This window comes from Sarcophilus harrisii, chromosome 2 (assembly GCF_902635505.1).
Source record: "Sarcophilus harrisii chromosome 2, mSarHar1.11, whole genome shotgun sequence".
NCBI lineage: Eukaryota > Metazoa > Chordata > Mammalia > Dasyuromorphia > Dasyuridae > Sarcophilus > Sarcophilus harrisii.
This window is the reverse complement of record NC_045427.1, coordinates 436,196,782-436,218,786: the sequence shown is the minus strand read 5'-3', so window position 1 is coordinate 436,218,786 and position 22,005 is coordinate 436,196,782. Positions and strand designations below refer to the sequence as shown.

Genomic DNA, 22,005 nt, shown 5'->3' with positions numbered 1-22,005 from the left:
TTTATATTATCAACAGTTATTTTAAATGGAATTTCTCTTTGTATTACTTGCTGTTGGATTTTGTTAGTGATATATAAGAATGCTCATGATTTATGTGGGTTTATTTTGTATCCTGTTACTTTGCTAAAGTTGTGGATTATTGCTAATAGCTTTTTAGTTGATTCTCTGGGGTTCTCTAAGTATACTATCATATCATCTGCAAAGAGTGATAATCTGGTTTCCTCATTACTACTCTAATTCTTTTCCTTCTCTTATTGCCAATGCTAGCATTTCTAATATAATATTGAATATCAATGGTGATAGTGGGCAACCTGGTCAAGGACTTTTAAAACTTAATTTAAAGCCAAGGATTGATTCAACTGAGGTTTTTAAGCCTTGTTCATGTCCAAATGTGTTCCCACTTGATTAACATCTTATCATTTGCTTTAAATGGAGTGGGGTATTTGTTTAAACTTATTTTCACCATTATATCTCTCCCATATACATTTCTGTATTACCCATGGTACTGCTTTTACAAAACAGTAATATTCCATTCCATTCATTTACTACTAATTGCTTAGTCAGTCCCCAGTCTGATGGGCTTCTACTTTATTTCTAGTTTTTAGAATTTCCATTGGTGCATACAGAGCTTTTGCCTCCTTGTGGTATTTGCCTAGCAGTGGAATCTCTGGATCAAAGGATGTAAACATTTTAGTCACTTTCTTCAAAAGATTCAAAATTGCTTTCACAGCTCCACCAACAGTGCCAGTCTTTCTACATCTACTTCATGATTGACCAATCCCATCTTTGGTCAGTTTATCAATTTGCTAGATGTGAGTTGAAACCTAAGCTGTTTGCTTTGCATTTCTTTTATTATCAGTGATTTGGAGCAGTCTTTCCTATGACTGTTTTATTCATTTGTGAATTACCTATTCTCTGAACAAGTATATCATGCTGTCTTTATCCTCTGCCTGTTAAATTCTAAATAATAACATACATGATACTGTGGGGAACTGAGACAATTATCTCTTTAACTCAAATCTCCAAAATAGTTTCACTTGGAATATTCAGATTAATTGGGACTAAAGTTTGTTTTTTTTTTCCCCCCTGGATAATTGCAGTTCTCTGACAAACAAGCAAAGTGTTTTCATTAGAAGCTATTCTAATTTAAACCAAGTCAGTGTAAAGATTGAGTGATTTGTTTACCGTGCAACCCAAATAATCCACTCATTAAAGAATCTGTCATCTATTCCTGGACAGAATGGATTACAAAGTGGTATCATTCCTGGTACTCTCAACTCTTCTTTCCCTTCCTTAACCTGACCTTGTTCCCAAATCAGCTTTGCCTAATTGAGGCATATGTTTACCCCAGCTTTACTCTCACTTTCAATTACTACTTCCCTATAGCTCTGTAACATGGGTCAAAAATGTCCTCTCCATTTTACAGATGTTAAAATCCAGGCCTCTAAGGGCCACTAAATGGCTTGCCCAGGATGATGAAAGAAGGTAGGGCAAAGTGAACAGAAGAAAGATTTTATCTAGTTTCTTTTCTCAATGTTTTCATGCTGCTTCTTTCTTCCATCTCTTTTTCTATTTCCTTGAAGTCCTATCAATTACTTTTCCACTATGTAGGTAATAATTGTCTTTTCCCATCTGATATTGTCTTCCTAGTTACCCCAGAATGGAACCAACCCAATGATTGCTCAACTAATTGAAATCCCTTCTCTAGTAGTAATAGTTAAGAGTGAAGAAGCTGTCTCATTTATTCTATTTAAGATCCAGTTTATGTTTGCAGGGAATAGAATCTGTCATGTCAATGTCATAGGAGCTCCCATTTCCCTCAATTTTCGCCGGCCAAGATATCGGGGATGTTTTGTTGTTTCAACCCATCTGAAATTTTCTTGGCCATTTGCTTCTCCAGCTTATTTTACAGAGGAGGAAATGGAGGTAAACAGGGTTAAATGATCAAACCCAGGATCACACAGCTAGTGTCTGAGGCCTCATTTGAACTCAGGTCCTTCTGACTCTAGGGTCTCTACTATGTTACCTAGCTGCCCCAGGGATATATACTCTCTACATATCCCTCCACCCTTTTAAAAGCCCTCCTCTCTCAGTTCAGCTATTTTGTTTCTTTTTCCCCCTCCTTTTATCAGTATTCAAGGATAAGGCAGTCTGTGGAAAGAGTCCTGGTGTTTGAGTGGGAAGATTTGAGTGCAAGTTTTGGTTCTGCTATTTGATATGAAACCTTTCACACTTCTCAGCCTCACCTTCTACATTTTCCGATGGAAATTTTAAATTATCTGCCTCACTGAGCATTTCAAAGCTATGGAATATGATGTGTATGTTGTATTTGGTTTTAAATTTTAAAATTTAAGTGTAAGTATTAAAATTAAAAATTAAATTTAAATTAATTTAAATATTAAAAATTTCAACAAAGGTGAACTTATGAAATTATAAAGACCACATATTATTAGTGCAAATTATGTTGATTAGATCATAGGACTTGAGCACAAATCCCTACTATGCTAATGACTTCCTGTGTGATTTGGGGAAATCATTTCCTCTCTCTGGGTCTCAGTTTACTCCTCTGGTGAGATTTTTAAAGAATTCCTTTTTAAGGGAAAAAAATGCGCTTAAAGATATATAATAATAGTATTGCTGTAGTATAGGAAATGATGAACTGGTATATTTAGAAAAATATGGAAAACAGACTTATAAAGGAAAATGCTATCCTCTTCCAGAGAAACAGAGGACAAATAAGCATAGTACAACCTTACATAGATGCATGTGAATGTATGTGTTTATATATGTTTATAGATATCTATATATATTTGGGTGGGTGGGTGTGTATGTATATATATATATATATATATATATATACATACACACCCACCCATACACATATATCTAAGCTTCCTTCTAGCACTGGGTCCTATGACCCTTATTATAATACTTATAATAGTCTCACACAGTGGCTTTCACTACTTCTGAATTAAATAAATGAGTAAACAGATATGAGAAGTACATCTCCAAACTGAATTTAAATCTCGTTTTATCACCTTTTATAGACTATATCCCAGTGGATAATGAAAATAAACCTAAATGGCTTTGTAATATAAAAGTTTTCAAGATGTACTGTCAGAAAAGATTAGATTAAAAATAGAAAAGTACTCAATAACAACATCCAAAAAATGTTATTAGCCAAGTCCATTTTGTCCTTGTCATTTTTATTGTTTGTTTCCTTCCCTCCAATCTCCTTTTATGTCTATAACCCTGGATTAGAGTTTCTTTTCAAGTTACAAAGGGAAGAAGCTTGCTTCTATTTCATCAGCATCAATAGTAACCTTTTAAAAATGTTTCCCTTTGAGTAAAAAGTGTGACTACACATGTGGAGAATAATATTTTAGTTCTGAAGGGAGCAGTGTACTGTCAAACCTTTTCAGACCAGTCTAACAGAAATCTTGTCTCCTCTTCCTTGTGTATTAGGCCCAGTGGCAACCTCCAAATGCACAGACATTTTGGGTTTTTCAGTGATTATTTCTCATACAGCCAAGTGCATCTTCAGGCATGAAACAAGATAGAGGTATACTGCCTCTCCTTAAAGAACACAAAGGGCAAGTTGATAGGAAGGTACTAATGCAAGATGTGTATAACAAAACAAAACTATCTCTGTCTCAACCTCCTGCACTCTGTCTAGTACAAAGGACAAAAGCATACCACTAGCACAGCCTTCAAAATCTTCCAAAAAACCCTTTCTTTTTCCATCTTATGTGCCCAGCATTGTTTCTGATGCCCAAGGGGAAATTACCTTTTCATAAACATCTCTGGTAGTGGTATTCTGCATGTGATTGTGTTGATAATTCTGCAGGAACAAAGTGATAGCATACATAGCTCCAAGGATGCATTTATCAACCCGATCACAGTTATTATAATTAGAAAACCAACTAAGAGAAAGCTGAGCATGAAATACATCCACAGAGGAGCTGAATGGCATACATTACACCCTATGTTTGATAGTCTTTGAAGATGGCCAGTTAAATATATTTCGGGGAAAAGAAAAGGATGTGTGCGTTGTTGTTTTTAATTTAAATGTGTTTGTCTAATTGTATTAAAGCTTCAACAGCAATTGGAAAAAAAAAAAAAGGGGCGGTCGCTATTAATTGCTGGTGACCAGCTGCTATAATGCAGATGCCTAAAGCCGGCTTAAACCGTTATTAAAAACAACAGCCGTGTCCACTAGACACTGATTTAAGCTGGGCCTACTGTGGTCCAACTAGAGGAGAACTGAGGCAATTATCCAGACAATTCAGAGAGGAAAAAGCAGCCGTGCCTCGATTTCTTTGAAAAATATTAGTTCCCCCCGTTGGAAAACATTCCCCCCCGTTTTATATTCTGGATTATGGTCAGACAAATTGTGCATTTTAACCCCAATCCTGAAGCTTATCCCTGCATTTTCCCAAGTGGGGTGGAGAATGAGGGGTGGAGGAGCGATCAGAACACAAGAACTTGGACGGGAGCAACACCGCGTACCGGCATCGAGAGCATCCAGGCACCCGGGTCTAGCTCTACTTTCCCCACGCCCCTTCCCCTCTCTTCTCCCAGGGCTGGACTGTATCACCCTGTCTCCTGGCAACTGGAGGGCGCTAGAAGGGACGTCATTTCCTGAAGATCCCGCGGGAGGGGGAGGTTATTGTGGGGGGGGCAGGAGGCGGGGTGAGAGCTAAGACGTAGGAACAAGCTGGAAGCAGAGGCTGGCGCTGGAGCTCGGGGGGCGGGGAGCTCAACAGTTAGCAAAAGTGCCCCGCTGCCGACCTGGGGAGCTGGCGAGCTCCGGAGCGGCCTCGGAACAGCTTCTCCTGCTCTTGGGACAGCTCTAGGGCACTTCGGGCGCTGGTCCCCCGTTGCACTTTGGAGGCGGGGATCCCTCCCTCCACTTTTCTCCAATTTTGCATTGCGAGGGACCTTTCTCTGGGTACGGTCCTGGGCTCCGGACATGCCCCAAGATCTTTTTCTGACAGTTCGGGGCTCGCCCAGCCTGCCTTGCCTGGGGCTTCGGGAGTAGAGTCCTCGATTGAGGTGGTGGGGGTCCCCCAGGCCAGGAGAAGAAGTGGCCTGGCTGGGGGAGCCCGAGGATACTCTGACTTGGCAGGGGCGGAGGAGGTCCGGAGCTGCAAAATCCCCTTCTTCATCCCCATCAAGCCGCCAGGGCTCCCTGCTTCCTAGCCAACCTGAGGTCGGGAGATGAGCACCCAGCTGGACCGCCTGTCGGTGACCTCGTCCTCCACCGGCTCTCTGGGCTCGGCTGCCGGGGCGGCGGCTGGCTCGGCTGGCAGCGGGCTTCGGCTGCTGTCCGGCAACGTGCGCAAGCTGCACCATGCACTCAACTTGCTGCTGAGCGATGCGGAGCGGGAGCAGTTCACCCATTGCCTGAATGCTTACCACTCGCGGAGGAATGTCTACGACCTGGTGCGGACTCTGCGCCTGCTGCTGGACAGCCCCGACAAGCGGCAGCTGCTACCCATGCTGCGCCTGGTCATCCCACGCTCCGACCAGCTGCTCTTCGACCAGTACACGTCTGAGGGGCCCTACCTCAAGTCTCACGTCGCATCGGCCCCCGGGGGCGCCAACGGGGCCGGCCCGGGGCTGCTGGACGGTGCGGCCGCTGCCTCTCCTCCTCCTCCTGCCGCCTACTGGCTCCCGCAGCCCCAGTCACTGTCCAGCCGCCCGTCCCAAGCGGACTTCGGCCCTGGCCCCGAGGGGACGCCGCTGGAGGATCTGCGTGGGGAGGTCCGACTCGTGAGTCTTAGGAGAAATAAGACCAACGAGGGTCTCGGCTTCAGTATCCGAGGTGGCTCCGAGCACGGCGTGGGAATTTACGTGTCCCTTGTGGAACCAGGTTCCCTGGCGGAGAAGGAAGGGCTAAGGGTGGGTGACCAGATCCTAAGAGTAAACGACAAGTCTTTGGGCCGAGTGACCCATGCTGAGGCAGTCAAGGTAGGTGGAAGAGGGACGGGTAGGCAGCCTTGGACTCAGGAATAAAATGCTGACTTAAAATTCCTTGCAAATCTGGGGGTAGAGGGATAAAACAGGAATTAGCCCTTCTCTGCATAAAGTTTTTGGTGAGCTCTTTAGTGTTGTGTAGATTCTACAACGTGGAGTGTCTGGAGAGAGGGGTTCCATCCTAGTGACATCCACCACAGCAGTAATAGCAGAGTTTGTCTTTGCACTGTTCAGGGGTGAGAGCAGTTTGCTGAAGCTCTCTACCTGCCTACATCATTTACAACTCACCGCTCAGACACTGCTACTGCTTCCAAGATCCTCCGTGGAATTGTCTTGGGCAGAGCAGCCCCAGGCTTGGATTCTTGGGAAAATGACAAGGAGAATAGACACCTGCTCTTTCTACTTCCTGTGCTATGCTCAGTGTTCCGTGACCCCTGCGTTCCAAGACAGGTTTCTAGTCAGCAGTGAATTCTATGCAGAATCCCCACAGTAGAAGCACAGACTTGGATCATAGAACTTAAGATGTTGGAACTAGAAAAGATCTAGTCCAACTCTAGTAATTTTACAGAAGAAAAGGAGACTTTAAAAAGGGAGATGCCAGATTAAGTATCAGAGCTGGACTTGAACCTCCTCTCGAACTGTAGAGTTCTTTCCACTATACCGCCCTATAGTTAGCAATTATTTCCTGTTCCTCTCTCTTCCCTTTTCCCCTATCTCCCTTCCCAAACACCTTTGGGAAACATTTCTGCATTAAATTTCATAGGAGTTCATAGAATTTAGAGCTGTAAGGGATCCTAGTCCATCTGATCCAACTCTTTTTACAGGAGAGGAAGCCGAGGCCCAGAAGTTAAATGATTTTAATCATATGTAGTAAGTTGGAAGAGTCAGCATTTGAACCCAGGTGGGAAACATCTTTTTAATTCCTGGAAAGAACTGGGCATGTTGACCATGCACTCTAGTAATAAGAACCCCAAATGGATTGATCAAGCAAAGCTTTTAGGTACCACTGCAGCTTTTTCCTCCCCTTTTCCTTTCTCCTCTCTTCCCTTTCCCCCTATCAACAGTTCATCTTTACCTTTTAGTACTTCATATATTTATAAAGAGAAAGCCCATTAACCTTACCCCTTTAAAGGTGTGTAGCTCACAGATGATAAATATGTTCTATGATGAGGGATGATCTAAATGGTGATTTATACATTCAGATGAAATTTTACTAGTAGTTTAAAGAATATCTGGCTATTTAATCATTATAAAGATGTGAAGCAGGAAATTTCCAGGCTTTTAGAAGATTGAAAAAAAGAACCAATAGAAACACTAGATCTAGAGTCTGAATTGTGTACTGTCAAATATAGTTTTGTGTTCCCGTTTTTGAATAATACAGTGAAGAAGAGTACCACCTAATTAGATGAGAATCTCTGGATCCTTGAAAAGATCATTGTTCAGCTAAGAGTTGCCAAAAGACAGGAACCCAGAGCTTGGTTCAAACATAAACAGAAATGAAAATTTGACAGAGTGCCAGCTCTTCAACAAAATTTATTTACCACTGGCCCTTGGAAAGCAAAATTTAAAATCACTAAGGCAAACTTCTGAAGTTTCAGAGCTTTTTCTTTTTTTTTTTTTTTTTTTTTGGCAATGAGCAGGTTCTTTATTTGAATAGAAGTTTGTAGTCAGCACTGGGGATAAGCCAGGTTGTGAATTCCATTGTGTAAAAGGGTTACCTGCTGTGTCCTGCATTTCACTGTTCTTATAACTTGAATCCCAAAGCTAGACTGTAATGTTCAGACACAATGAATTTTCCCTTCTTCCCTTTTAGTCTGTACAATCCCATTACTTCAGCAGAATGGTGTTTCTGAAGTCCCTTAAAATGAAAAACAACAACAACAACAATAACCTCAAATAAACAAACAAAAACAAAAACAAAACAAAATAAATAGATCTCTGGATCAGTTGACATTTTGAAAACCCTGAGGAAATACAGTATAGAATAAATCCAACATAAATTAAAAATCTGATTTCAGTGAAAGTGAAGACTCAATGGAATGTCAGAGCTAGAAGGGGCTTCCTGAGATAAGCCATTCCCATTCCCACATTTTACCTTGAAGCCCAGAAGAAGGAAAGTGTCTTGGCTAAAGTCACATAAGTAAAAAGTAGAACATGAATTCATATTCTAAATACATTGTTTCTTTCACTTAAAACATACTGGCTTTTTGTTTTAATGCCATTAGTATCTTCAATTCTAAGAAATGTACACTGTCTAGGCACAGTCAACTCTAATTTGTCAAAACTGAGAAGTTTAAGTACATACTTTAAATTAAGAATTATTCATTCTTTTTTATGAAATTAGGATTTTCTCTATGTTGTGAAAGCAGATTGAGATTTAAAGGACTATTTCTCTCCCTAACAGCAAAATATAATGAATTCAAGAACAAGATGTCTCCTAGCTCTACCTTCAAGGGAAGCCTGAGCTAAAAGTGTCCAAAATCAACTACTTTCTCATTAATAAAAATAATCTATGTCTTAGGCTTTCATTTGCTAAAATTTTCTGACTTTAATCTTATAAAATTGTTTGGAAAAATCTGATAAGATATTTTGAATTCTGTTTCTTTTTTATCACAACTATTAGGGCTTATTCTCAAAATGTATTTTCCATATTAAAATTTGTTGCATGTACCTCATTTGGAGGTGAGAGGTGTGCTTCCAAGCTCTTAGAAGGAAGGAAGAAAAAAAGAATCAATATCTGTAAAAGAAATCAAATTTCAGAAGTCAGGTCACACCCTATATATGATGAACCAGATTCTCACTCCCCTCACAAACCCTTCTCCTCCTCAAACCCACTAACATTTGTACAAAGTAGGGATTTCATATTACAAGGTGTTTTCATCTCTGACTGATGAAACAAGCATTGATCACCACCCAGAGGCAGGATGTTGGTGATGAATGTACAGTTAGCTCTAGTAAGATGTTCATAGCCTCTCTCCTTGGAAAGCCTGTTTACCCTGAGGTAGCAATCCCAGATCTAGATATCAGAGCAAGCCTCTTATTTACAACTTCCCCTTAAACATTTTGGCTCGGTTTTCATGAAACTCTCTTGAATGAATGATAACAAGCACCACAAATCCAGCTTTCTTTTCTCCCATTGCTCTTCCTTTCAGTCTATCTGACACATAGAGGCTAATCTGCTGGGATTTATTTTTTTTTGCCTTTCCTTACTCTGCCTTTAAGATAAAACTGTAGACTGCCCAAAAAAAGTTGGCTGAAGACATGATTTTCTGAGAAGGGAATCTTGGCACTCAGACAACCTCACACTAAATCAGGAAATGGTGACATAAATTAATGGGCTTCATACTGTACTAGCTGGAAATTTATTCTTTTTCCCTGACCCCAAACATTAGCAATGGTGATATTTTTGAGCAAATGAGATTTAAAACAAAAGTAGGATTCTGGCACAGAGGATTGAATTGTGAAAGCTTACAAGCAAATGTACATGTTCATTGGTCTATAAGCCTGGTGGTTTTGTGGGCATCAACGACCAGGGCCTCCAGGTGTTTTGTTGTACATGTTTCATCCAAATTAAAATTAAATGACTTCATTACTGCTGCAGCTTCACCACCAGGAAATCCCACAGGCCCATTGTATTGTGAATGGCTTTATAAGTGAAAGTTACTTTCCCTTTTATTTTAATTAGAGTTACTACAGCCCCCTCCCTTCACCTCCTATAATATCCTAGGGAGCAATCAGTGTATATTAATGTGTCATTGTATTTGGTCTGGCCCTTTCTGAATTACAAATCTGTCAGTTGCCAATTTGTAGTACCCATTTATCTGAGACTATTACAAATGATTACCAAATCTTCCTCCTTAGCCTGTGAAATGCACTTCCCCACTGGTCTCTTTCCCTTATTCAATTTGGAAACAGTACAGAACATTTTTATTTGCAACTAAGAATTTCCCAGGGACTAAGCCCAGGCACTGGATGATTCTTAAGTATTAAGGACAATATTGAAAGGTTGCTACTAATACATTTTTATTGAATTTATTTCCAGTTGAACCATAACTGACAAAATGGCGATATTAGACATTTCTAGGGTCAATTCTTAAATGAAATGATCCAAATCACACACACATATATAGATACAAGCATTTTTATGTATGTGTGCATATGTATACCCACATACATACACAGTTCTGGTTGCCAATGGGATTTAAAAAAAAAACAACTGTACTTTTAATTAGCTATTATGTGGAGATTAAATATTTTTACCTAATTACCTTTCCATTCTGTTACGTCCTAATCAGAGAAGTGCTTAGTGTGGAAAAGACACCTGGGGAGGGAGGAAAAAGGACTGATATTTTTGCAACAAAAAGTTTTGTCATTTTGGAATTTATATCTTTGCTTTTTTCAGGGATTGCTAAGAATCAAAGCAGGAAACTCATCCATTTAAACTTTAAAAAATTTAGAATCATTCTAGTCATAGATGCTTTGTGTTTTTAAGTCATTGACATTTTTCTACCCCAGCCATGGTTCAGTTTACTGTTTGGTTGTTAGCTATCAAAAATGCATCACATGAATAGAAAGTTCAGTGAATTACATCTTTTAACCTTCAATTATCTATCTACCTACCTGTCTATCTATCTAACCCTCTATTTATTGATAATCCTACAAAATTCAATATCAACTGCAGAGCTAAACAAATTATATATGAAGCCAACTCTTATTGGCCAGGATGTATTACATATTCAAGTATATACAATGTGAGGTTACACCCATGAATACATCTAGAGAGCATGTGCACATTGCCAAAGGATTAATGATCATCTTCTTATAAGGACTGTTTATTGAAACAAGCTTAAGGGCTCTTGCTATATAGTTCTGTTTCCAGAAAGATTCATTTACAACCCAGGAGGGAGCAATCCATCTTTCTTCCTTTGAGGCTCAAGGCAAGTCTTTACAAGGACAGTAGGAATGTGATTAGCAGGGACTGCGTTTGTTTGTACCTCAAGTTAGCTGTAGGCTAAAACAAAAATCTTTTCTAACTGGATCTTGTTTTCCAGTCACAAACCTCATGTTACCCTGAATTTAAACACAAACAGCCTCCATTGCCCTAGAGGTTCCTTGTTGGCTTTTCTGTACCGAAGACATTTTAATTTTGGCAGTTTGGCAAACTCGAAGGGCATCAGGGTGGAATAAAGATCATTTTATAATCCATTCCTAACAGTTCTTATTGGCTAAGATGGGCAGCACCAAAAGACAGGAAGTTTTTTTCTTTTGACTTTGCTTTATTAAAAGGATAAAGAAAGGAAGAGACAGATTGTCTCAGGAATCATGAAATGCAGTCTGAAGGTGATTTGTGCCGAGTTTTCCACAGAAAACCACCACTTCATTACTTGCTCTCTAACCAATGTAGCTAGAAAGCTGTCTTGTTATCATGGATGGTTTAAAAATCTTTAAAGACTTGTTTTATTTCTTAATTTCATAATAAAATAAAAATTTTACAATACATTCTGAACTTCATAAACACTAAGAAAAAACCCATATACAAAACAGAACATGAAAACATGAATCTTTACTACATATAGCTAGCTTTTTTTAAAGAATACATAATAAATTCAACATAGTATTTTAAAAGCTATCTTGCTTCTTTTTGACCATTCTTTTGTTCTCTTATGTTAATTAAAAAAGCTTCTGTGACACTTCTTTTTTTGGCAATATTATCACTAAGTCTTCAAATCCTCCCCCACAAAATTTTCATGTCAAAAAAGTGTGTGTATCTTATCATGTGACATTTTATGGCATGGAACATTGAAAAGAGACCTGGATTTGGAGGGAAAAGCCCTTGAGTTCAAACCTTGGTTCTGACAGTTAGTCCTTGAATGACCTTGAATAAGTTATTTGGGCATCACTTCTGATCAGGTCTATAAAATGAAAGAATTGGGTTCTTGAAAACTCTTCTTGTTCTAAATGGGTAATCCTACCATACTAATACTCTAACTTCTGCCACTTCCACTTACAAGCCATGTGACCTTGAACCATGCTCTAATCTTCAGTTTTCTCATCTGTGAAGTGGAAATAATAATACTTACATTACTTCTCTGGTAGGGATAGTTGACAACTCAAGTAAGAATGCACATAAAGTGGATTTAAAATGTAACGTGTTATAGGGAAGGGAAGTGTTCTTATGATGGTGGGTGCCCTTTTTATTTAATACAAAATTCTTCCCTTTTGCCTCTTGAAATCCTGACAATGTTTTTGCAAAGAAGTTCTTTTTAAGTAAAGACAAATGAATGCAAATAACACTTATAGTTGAGATCACTCAATTCATTTCCTTTGTCCCTTAGGTCTTAAAACCCAAAATCGTGCTTCCAGAAGTAAGTAGGCCTATTTCGTTCAGTAACTCTTCTGTCTCCAAGATTCCAAAATAGAATCATTTCTGCTTTTGGAAACAATAAAAGATCTAATTTTAGGTGAAGTACATTTTCTGTACAAGAATGGAAGATGTTTCAAAGTGTACTCCTAAGCAAAGCAAATAATTCCCAATTTTAAACTTTTCCTTCTATATTGAAAAATATATTTAAGCTGATTGATTTTCAGGTCCATCCTCTTCGCTTCCCCTATTGAGAATTACAGTGTTCTTAATGCTAAATTGACCAAGGTTTCGCTTCAACTGGTAGTCCATTCCGGAACTATTTTCCCCCCAATACCTTGAGTGTGTGTATTAACAGCAACTCCTCAGCTCTGGATACTAAACAATAAACAGCTTGCAGTAAACAAAATCCGAAAGGCTGTGTCTGTGCAATGCTAGAAGAATACCTGGATGAAAATAGAATGTCCTGGGCAGTCATCCAGATGTTTTATTTAAATAACGCCAAACAGCTGGTAATTCCCAAAGATCCAGATAGTTGACACTGTGTAGAAAAAGCCCATAACACAATTGCATTCTTTACTTTTATCACTGTGTGTTTTGGCATTATATACACAGCCAGAGAGCTCCAAACACTATTCTTCATTGCTATACTAGGAAAAGATCACAGGTTTAAGGTTAATCAGTTCACTAGATGTTTCACAAACCAAATAACCTGAAGCTTATGACAGCACTGTCTTATTCTTCGAGACCAAAACTGTAGTTAGTCTAAAAATCAGAGGTCCTGTTGACTTAAAAATCACCAGTATTTAAATATCATTTTAAAATTAAATTTACATGTATTATCTCTTTTCATTTTCAAGAGCCTTGGGAGGTAGATGCTATTGTAAATCATCCCCATTTTTACAAATGAGGAAACTGGGGCTGAGAGGTTAATTGTTAGTACTGATAATAATAATAATGATATTACTACTATTCTATGTAGATGTATAGAACTAGGCACTGCTAAATGCTTTGTAATTATTATATCATTTGATCCTCAACACAACCCTGGGAAGGAGATGCTATTATTATCCCCTTTTTGCAAATGGAGAAACTGAGACAACAAAGATAAAGAACCTGCCCAATATCACACACATCTAATTCTGTTAGAACATAGTTCTTTCTAACTCAAAGCCTAGCATTCTATCTCTTTGCCATTTCAATGATGTAGTGATTAACTTTAAAATTCCCAGAATAAAACATTGCAACATGGATACAATATTCTTTTCAATTCAACAAAGATGTTTTTCAATATACACAAACACACATGCATATATATTTGTAAATATATGTACACATACACATATACGCACATATTCAGTTGTTTCAGTCATGTCCAATTCTTCATGATCCTGTATGAAGTTTTCTTGGCAAAGATACTAGAGGAATTTGCCATTTCCTTCTCTAGATCATTTTACAGATGAGAAAACTGAGGCAAAAAGGGTTAAGTGACTTGCCCAGGGTCATCCAGATGCTAAGTCTCTGGGGCCATATTTGAACTCAGGCCTTCCTGATTCCTTACCTATATATGGGCATATATATATATAAACATAAATATGTGTACTTATAATATATAAATATGTATCTAATGTACTATATACACACATACCCACACATACACTGATGTCTGATGTCATTTAGAGAAAACATATGGATGACTGCCCAGGCTTTTCTATTTTCTTCTAGGTGCTCTAGAATTGCACAAACACAGGCCCTTGGGTTTTGTTTACTGCAGACTGATGTATTTGCTTAGTATTCAGGGTTTAAATGTTGCTGCTACTACATACACACACTCACATATGTGTATTTAGCACTTATAGTAAAGAGAACCCTATACTGTACATTAGGAAGGATACATTTTTGAAAAATCATGATTCTTCTCTTCACAGATCTTCCAGTCTAGTACAGGGATAAATCACACACTCAGATGATTATAATACCCAAGAATAGCAGTGTACTTGAGAAGTATAAAACAAAGGATTATGTTAGGTCCAAGGGAGGAGGCTCTTACTGTTAGGGATGAACGAATACGAGTGGGAAATGATAACATTTGCGTTTTAAAGGATAGATAGAAATTTAACATAGGTGGAGAAAGGAATAGTGTGTGAACAAAGAGAGGCTATGAAGTGCAAAGTGTATTCTGGGAACAAATTTGTCTTGTTTGGCTGGAACGTAGAATGTATAGAGGGGAATAATGTGAACTACATACAGCACTGCCTTCAATTATGGAGCACTTTACATTATGAAGTAGAGATACTGGAACCTTATTTCATTGTTTAATGAAGGTTTTTGTGAAAAGAACTGATATGATCAGACTAAGAACAATCATTCTGACAAACATTTTGAGGGAAAGAGCTGAGGTTAAAAGATCCATTAGGAGTCTTTATGATAATCTTGAAGAATGATGGGAAAAGAGAGGAGAACACAGAACTCATATGTTGAGGAGGTGGTATTGACAAGACTTGGTAAATGATTGACTATGAGAGATGGGTTTGATGATCCTAAGATTCCAAACACTGTAAACCAGATGAACAGAAATGCCTGTTAGAAGGAGCAGCATCTTCAGGACAGTATTAATCTTAGGCTATGTTTTCAGCAACTAACCAAGGGAAGAGTTGGATTAGGATAAATCAAAACAGCTGTTTAGAGATAAAAATAAAAACCTTTAGGCCAGATTGAAGTGATGAAGATACTCATTTGGATGACTTTTCAATTCTCTACAGTGCCCAGGTAAAAACAGATATGAATGGGTCGATCATGCAAGTCAGTCTATCTTCTGTGGTTTTCTCCTCATTGAAATCATAAAATCTTGAGGCTAAATTGAACCTAAGATTTTTTTTAGTTTTCCATCTTTTGATTTGTTGATGTGAGGCTGAAATATGGACAATGAAGTGACATTGATTCTTTAGTTCCCTAGGAAAGAAGATGGTCCCACACTTATCCTTTTATTTTTACATCACCAGGTTGAACTCAAGGAACTGTGTGTAATGAAGTAATTAACTTCCTTTAAATGGCTTTGGGAGGCTAAATGATAATTTGGGACCATTGGTAACTGTGCTACTTTAAAAAAAAACCAAACTCCCTCAACTCTAACTTTACTTCACCAAAATTATCTAGAACTCCCCACAAAGAGCTTCAGTATAACAAGCTGGAAATCATTACAATCCTCAAAAAGAAGCAGATCTATTTTTTCTTTCCTTCTTAGATACTTATAGGTTTCCTCAAATATAGCTGGGTTCATAATACCAAGAACTGACAATGGTCAGTCCTTTGTACATGTTGAGTCAGCATTACCTGAATTCTCTTATTCATTTTGTTGACTCCCACTCTCATTTCCTACAGTGATTTTGAGATCTATTTTACTTACCTCAGACCTCCATCTACCTTTGCCCTCATTCCTTTTCTAAGAGGTGATCATGATTTCTGCTTAATCAAGATAAAAGCTATCCAATGTGAGCTCTTCTCAACTCTGCTCCCCCACTACTCAAAACTCTGTATTTTTCATTTTCTCTTCCTTCTCTCTTTATTTCTAAGGAGTAAATGCTTCTCTTCCTTACCAGTATTAGTTATCCCCTATGGCTCCTCATAATGTCCAAATCCAAACCAAAAAGTTTTTTTTTTTTTCAATTGCTTCTTAAGCATATAGGACTATACTAGGCACTGAATGAGTTACAAAACCTGATAAGGCACAGCTCTTGACCTCAGCAAGCTTGCAGTCTGGTAGAGGAATAGGATGCTACTATAGATATACAATGATACCAGCTAAGGGCATAAAGAATTATAAAACCAAAGTTTATTAGAAGTCTAAAGGGCAAGATCATTATCAATAGGAGATCAGAGAAGAATTCCTAGAGAAGTATTGAGTTGGGCTCTGAAAGCCAGGAAAGAAGTCTAGTGAGGTGAGAAAGGGGAGAGAGAACATTTCAGATGCAGGGAACAGAGATCTTGTTCTATCAATCAACTAGTCTTAGTTCCTTTGTTCTTTATACTTCCTGTTCCCTAGTCCTTCTTGCCCAGTGTTCTTCAGAACATATGGGGCTGAAAAAGATATGGTTGGCTCTTATAGCTTGGGAAATTCCACATCTATGTTCAGTACTTCTGGGATCAAGGAGAGTGCATGAGGGAAAGGAAAGAGAAGGAAACAAATTGATGTCAGGTTTCTGGGAAAGAAAAGTGATTGTATTGTGTGTTTTTTTCTTTTTTTCTTTTCTTCTTTTTGAAGCTTACTGCAGAAAGACAATATGATGAGGGTGGAAAAAATTCTGGATTCGGTATCATAAGAGTCAGATTCTCATCCTAGAACTACTGCTGATTTTCCTTCATAACCTTTGGCAAGTCAAAGCTTCTTGCAACCTCAGTTTTCTTGTGTATAAAGTGAAAAAATTGGACCAGATTTCTACTAAATTCCCTCCTAAAGATAAGATTCTATGAGTCTATAAGACATAATACAAAACTTGTTCTTCATTTTTCAGAACTCTTTTTCATTGCCTCTCCTTTATCTTTCAGCCTAATAGAGGCTCCAGAAGTCCCCTCATCTATCCCCTACTCTTTTTCCTCCTTCTCCACTTTTCTTCCTTTCTTTCCCTCTCTTTCTCCCTCTTATTCTCTCTATTTCCCTTTTCCCCTTTCTCCTCCATTTTTTTTATCTCTCTCTGCAACCTAGGCCATCTAATCCCAGACTTCAACTGCCAGTTCTTTGCAGGTAACTCATAAATTTGGCTCCAGCCTTGGCTTCTCTCCCACATTTCTGACTGCCTACTGACCATCTCTATGTGGTTAGCCTGTCAGTAAATTAAACTCAACAAGTTATGAATATGGGGAAAAATAAGTACCTTTTTGTCTGGAGTATATGGTAAATGACAGGGAGTGATGGGGAATTGGGCAAATCAGAGAAGACTGAAATGCAAGCCAAGAAGCATGAGCTTTTCTTTCTTTCTTTTTTTTTGAAAAGTAGGGAACAATCGATATAGAATATTATAAACATTTTCAAAGTCATTCATTGAATTGGTTAGTTTTACCATAACTTTTTATTACAATAGTTGGTTCTAGAATTGGGACAGTATTAAAAGGAAACAATCAGGGTGGACATAACAAAAGACATCACTTTTAGAACTTAAAAAAGGTAATGTTGATGATTGTGAGCTCTACAACTAAATAAGTATATTTTTTTAGAGAATTTTTTTTGTTCATGGTAAACATAGGAAGTCAGTGGCATCTGTGTGTTGTAGCCAAACAGATGGTATTTGACTGAATGCATTTTATCACAGAAGCCTTTACCTTCTCCCTGTTATGTTGGATTAGGGATATTTTTATTTGTTTTTGTTTTTAACTTTAATAATTTAAATGTCTGATTTGTGGGCTTGGCTTATAATGAATGATGGTTAATATAGAGTTTTGGTCTCTAAGTTTATCCCTTTGAATTCCCAATTAAGGGAAGGCTATTCATCTTTCCCTCAGAATTAAAGAGAAGTAGCAAGGGAGGGAAAGGTTAGCAGTAGGTAATGAGTATAAGGAATTCCATTAATTTCTTTACTCAGTACACAGAGAAAATGTTACTGACCTAAAGAGATCCTCCTGAAGGATGTAATATGTCACTGACATTGATCCCTGAAAATAAAAGATTGCTTTGCAAATCCATTCAGGAGTAGCTACAAGCCATTATAATTGGATCTATTTAGTGGATCTAGTTATTCTTTTTTTTAAAAGGGAAACAAGAAAAAACTTTTTAAAGTGATTAACTTAAACCATAAAAGACTAAAAGCCCAGTGAGGGGGATAATTGAGGAATTTCATAAAGCAGGAATCAATATCATTTTGGAATCTGCTCTGTCTTGTGTCTTTTAAAGTCATTTTTCATAGTGGTGGTCATTGTATTAGTGATCACTTGTTTTTACTGCAGACTTCTTGTAACACAATCCTTGAGTTCTATATTTCTTTTCCTTTCTCTGATTTTCTTTATTTTCTTTCACATGTGAACTCAACTTTATTTATAAAGACATTTAGAAGATATAGTGGGAATTGACTGTTCAAAAATGTCAGGCTTCTGGATCAGCATCTGGGTTTTCTTAATTAAGAGGGGGAGAAAGGTTTTCTGTGGAATTTTCTTATTTATTGATTGGTAAAACTGAGTTCATAAAAGTGATTTTATTGAACCTTTTTGAAAAAGAACAAGATCATAGAGGGAAACAGTCTGTGCTATCCACATTCTATGTTGTAATTCCATGCTTTATTCTTACTGGAAGACACTTTAGAACATTCAATAGTAGAGCAGGAAGGGGTCTTAGAACCCCTTTATTTTACAGGTGAGCTAACTGAACCTCAGAGAGGATGGTGGCTTTCCCCAAAATTACAGCTTATTAACAGCAGAGCCCAACTATCATGACTTTGAAACTAATGCCCATGACCCCAGTCTGCCTCTCCAATCTTCAGGGCCAAATGGAAGTAGTAGACCCGGGTCTCCTCTGGAATCTATAGATGCCTCCTTTTGTATCTAGTTGAGTGTTTCGTTCTTTTTTGGAGTGGGAATCCATTTTAGTTCAGTTTTATTGAGCAGAATTAAAATTTTTTTTTAAAATCATTTTTTTCCTCCAAACTCCCCAGGTTCTGTAATACATTTGTACATTTTTTAAGTACCTATTTTGTCATCATCTACTGATAACTCTGCTATCTTTTCAGTCATCCAGCCTTTTACCCTCAATATAATTTTTCACCCTTTCCTGCTCCTTACTCTCTATTTCCAATCAGTTTCCATGATTATAGATCCTAGCTTTAGTGCTACAAGAGACAGTCCAATGCCCTCATTTTATATGTAAGGAAAATGTAGCTCAAAGAAATTATGTGATTTGCTCAAGGTCACACCAATAATAAAAGGCAGAGCTAAGATTTGAACCTCTGACTCAGCATTCAGTGTTCTCTAATTTTTTTTTTAAACTTATGTTTTTGCTCAGATGTGTCTTATTCTTTATGACCCCATTTGGAGTTTTCTTACAAAGATATTCCAGTAGTTTGCCATTTCCTTCTCTAGTTCATTTGATAGATGAGGAAACTGAGGTGAACAAGATTAAGTGACTGGCCTAGGATTATTCACCTAGAAAGTATCTGAGGCCACATTTGAACTTAGGTCTTCCTGACTCCAGGCTTAGCACTCTATCTTCTGTAACACCCTTTAATTCTATTTTATATAACCAAAAACAAAATCTATATTTGTACCAAACACAAACAAAATTTATGTTTTCTTGTATATGTTTAATAGAAAAAGATATCATCTGGAACTACAAATTTATATTAAGTAGGCTTTGCTTTTTTTAAAGGTATGTAACAAATTCATCATGTTATTTTTGAAAGCTGTCTTGCTTTATTTTTGTTTCATTCTTAACTTCCTTTTGTTCTTATTTTCAACTCAATTAAATAAATAAGCATAAATAAAGCACACACTATGTGCCAGGTACTGTACTTTACTAGGACTGGGGGTACAAATATGATTTTAAAAGAAAGACAGTCCCTGCCCTCAAGAATTTACCATCTAGTAAGGAAAGACTATTCACAAAAGGAACCTGGAAGGGATGAGAAACACTAGGGGTACCTGATCCGAGAACCTCCTATTTCTTGGAGTTGAAACCTGGTACAGCTGCACATGGAAAGTGAAGAGTCCAATTTATGTCTTCTATTAAGGAAATCAGTGGGGGAAACTTAGTACTACTCCAACTTCCAGCCTTCCAGTCAGAGGGGAGAGGAGGCTGATGGAGATGATATACAAGGCTTTTGTTAGCAGCATGGTAATAAGATGAGAAGTGAGCTGTACATTTTCTTTTTAAACGATTCAGTGGTCCTTTTTTCATTTTTTCTTTTTGGGGATCAATTTTATCATTAACCTCTCTCTTCTCAAGGCTTTTTTTCCCCCTCCAGTCACTTTTTTTTTTGTATTCATGACTTCTTATCATGCATTATACTTACTTGGTTATATTACACTTGCAACATCAATGCCCAGCACATTGAATAAACAGTAAGCACTTAATAAGTATTTGTCAAATGAATAGATGGGTCTGGAGATCTAGAGATCAGAGATCTGGGTTTGATTACTGAATTGATCTTTGGCCCTTATTATCCATGGGACCTTGAACTGGTCACTGCTTCTGGATTTTGGTTTACTTATCTATAAAATGAGGAGATTCACCTGGCTCAGGAACACTTGGGACATAGAGTTCAGGGAGTCTGAAAACTTAGATGATGGGGAATCTCTATTTTCATCAACTTCTAACTGAAATTTAACTTTTCTTTCAATTATGAATATTGGCAACAAACATTATTTAAAGAGATCTGTAGGCTCTGCCAGACTGCCAAAGGATCCATGACATTAAAAAAAAATTGATGACTTTATTTTGATTCCTATAAAATTTTAAGTATTCTGAGATTTGAAACTTTGTTGCATTGTCATAAAAACATGGGTTGAAAAGATTGTAATAGGAAACAAATTCAGTATTATTAAAAATGTTTTTTCCCCAAGATAATCTGACTCCTCTTCCTCCTATACAATCCTGGGTCCAATTTCTTGTTTATCTTCATGCAGTGCTTCTCCTAGTTCTATTTATCTATCCATCTATCTATCATCTATTTTATCTCTATCTATATAACTACACATGCATACATATATATTCGCACATACACATACATATGCAGACTCATATATATATACAAATTCATACACACACACACACACACACACACACACACACTAAACTCAATGGAATGGCCACTCAGTTGAAGCATTTTTTAACCACTTCAGTTTCCCATGTGAATTGATGTGAACTGATTTTCAAATATTAATGGCTCTCTTTTAAGTCACTCTTTAATATATTGGGATTTGATGTAGTTAGCATAATATCACTCATAGATAGAAATATCTGGAAAACTTCATCACCTATAGGGATTCCTTCCATTTCTGGAAGTCATTTTTTGTGATAATAAACACCTTTGGCAAAAATACTTCTTTATTTAATATTAAGTCAGAGGATTATTGAACAATTATCAAAGCATCTTGTTAGAGTTTAACATAAATATGAGAAACTCCCTTTTGGAGGAGAGTCTTTAAGGATGCATTTTGTTCTAATAAGTCAAATGCTTTTTTTGTAATCAATAAACAATAAACCCAGTGAGATCCCATATTCTCTGTACCTTTCAGCAAACTATGACTGTAAAAATGTAGTTACTATTAAAAACTGTTTTTGAAAGTTTGATTCCCTTTTCATATTTTCACGAAGGAAACCATTAATCTGTGTGCAAATTATTCTCACAAAAATATTACCAAAAAATGAGAAAGCAGGTAAATGGGTCAATAATTATTGATGTTTCCTCTCTTAACTTTTTTTTTTGTTTCATGGACTCCTTTGGAAGTCTGGTGAATCACATGGATTCCTTTGCAGAATAATATTTTTAAATATATAAAATAAAATATTTGCAATTATGAAATAGCTAACCCCTTTCTTATTGCTTTTGAGGTATTAATATTACCTGTATTTTTTCATTTTCTTGCTATCTCCCTCTTTATGAGATGTTAGCTAAAATGATTACACAATGCTTTCAAAGTTATTTCATCTCTTTGACATTTATTGGTCTGTTGCAACCACTGTT

The 22,005-nt window shown here is 37.4% G+C and overlaps 1 protein-coding gene across 7 annotated transcripts in view; it reads left to right on the top strand.

Moving 5' to 3' along the window:
* The first annotated feature begins 4,674 nt into the window (after nucleotides 1-4,674).
* Nucleotides 4,675-22,005, top strand: part of WHRN (whirlin) — a 120,588-nt gene continuing 103,257 nt past the window's right edge. For 5 of the 7 annotated variants that reach the window (XM_031954179.1, XM_031954177.1, XM_031954175.1 and 2 more), the window contains exon 1: nucleotides 4,675-5,973. In XM_031954179.1, coding sequence (XP_031810039.1) covers nucleotides 5,221-5,973 — 753 coding nt within the window. In that variant the 5' untranslated portion in view covers nucleotides 4,675-5,220. The remainder of the gene's footprint in view (nucleotides 5,974-22,005) is intronic. The other 2 variants (XM_031954178.1, XM_031954174.1) reach the window with 1 other exon arrangement.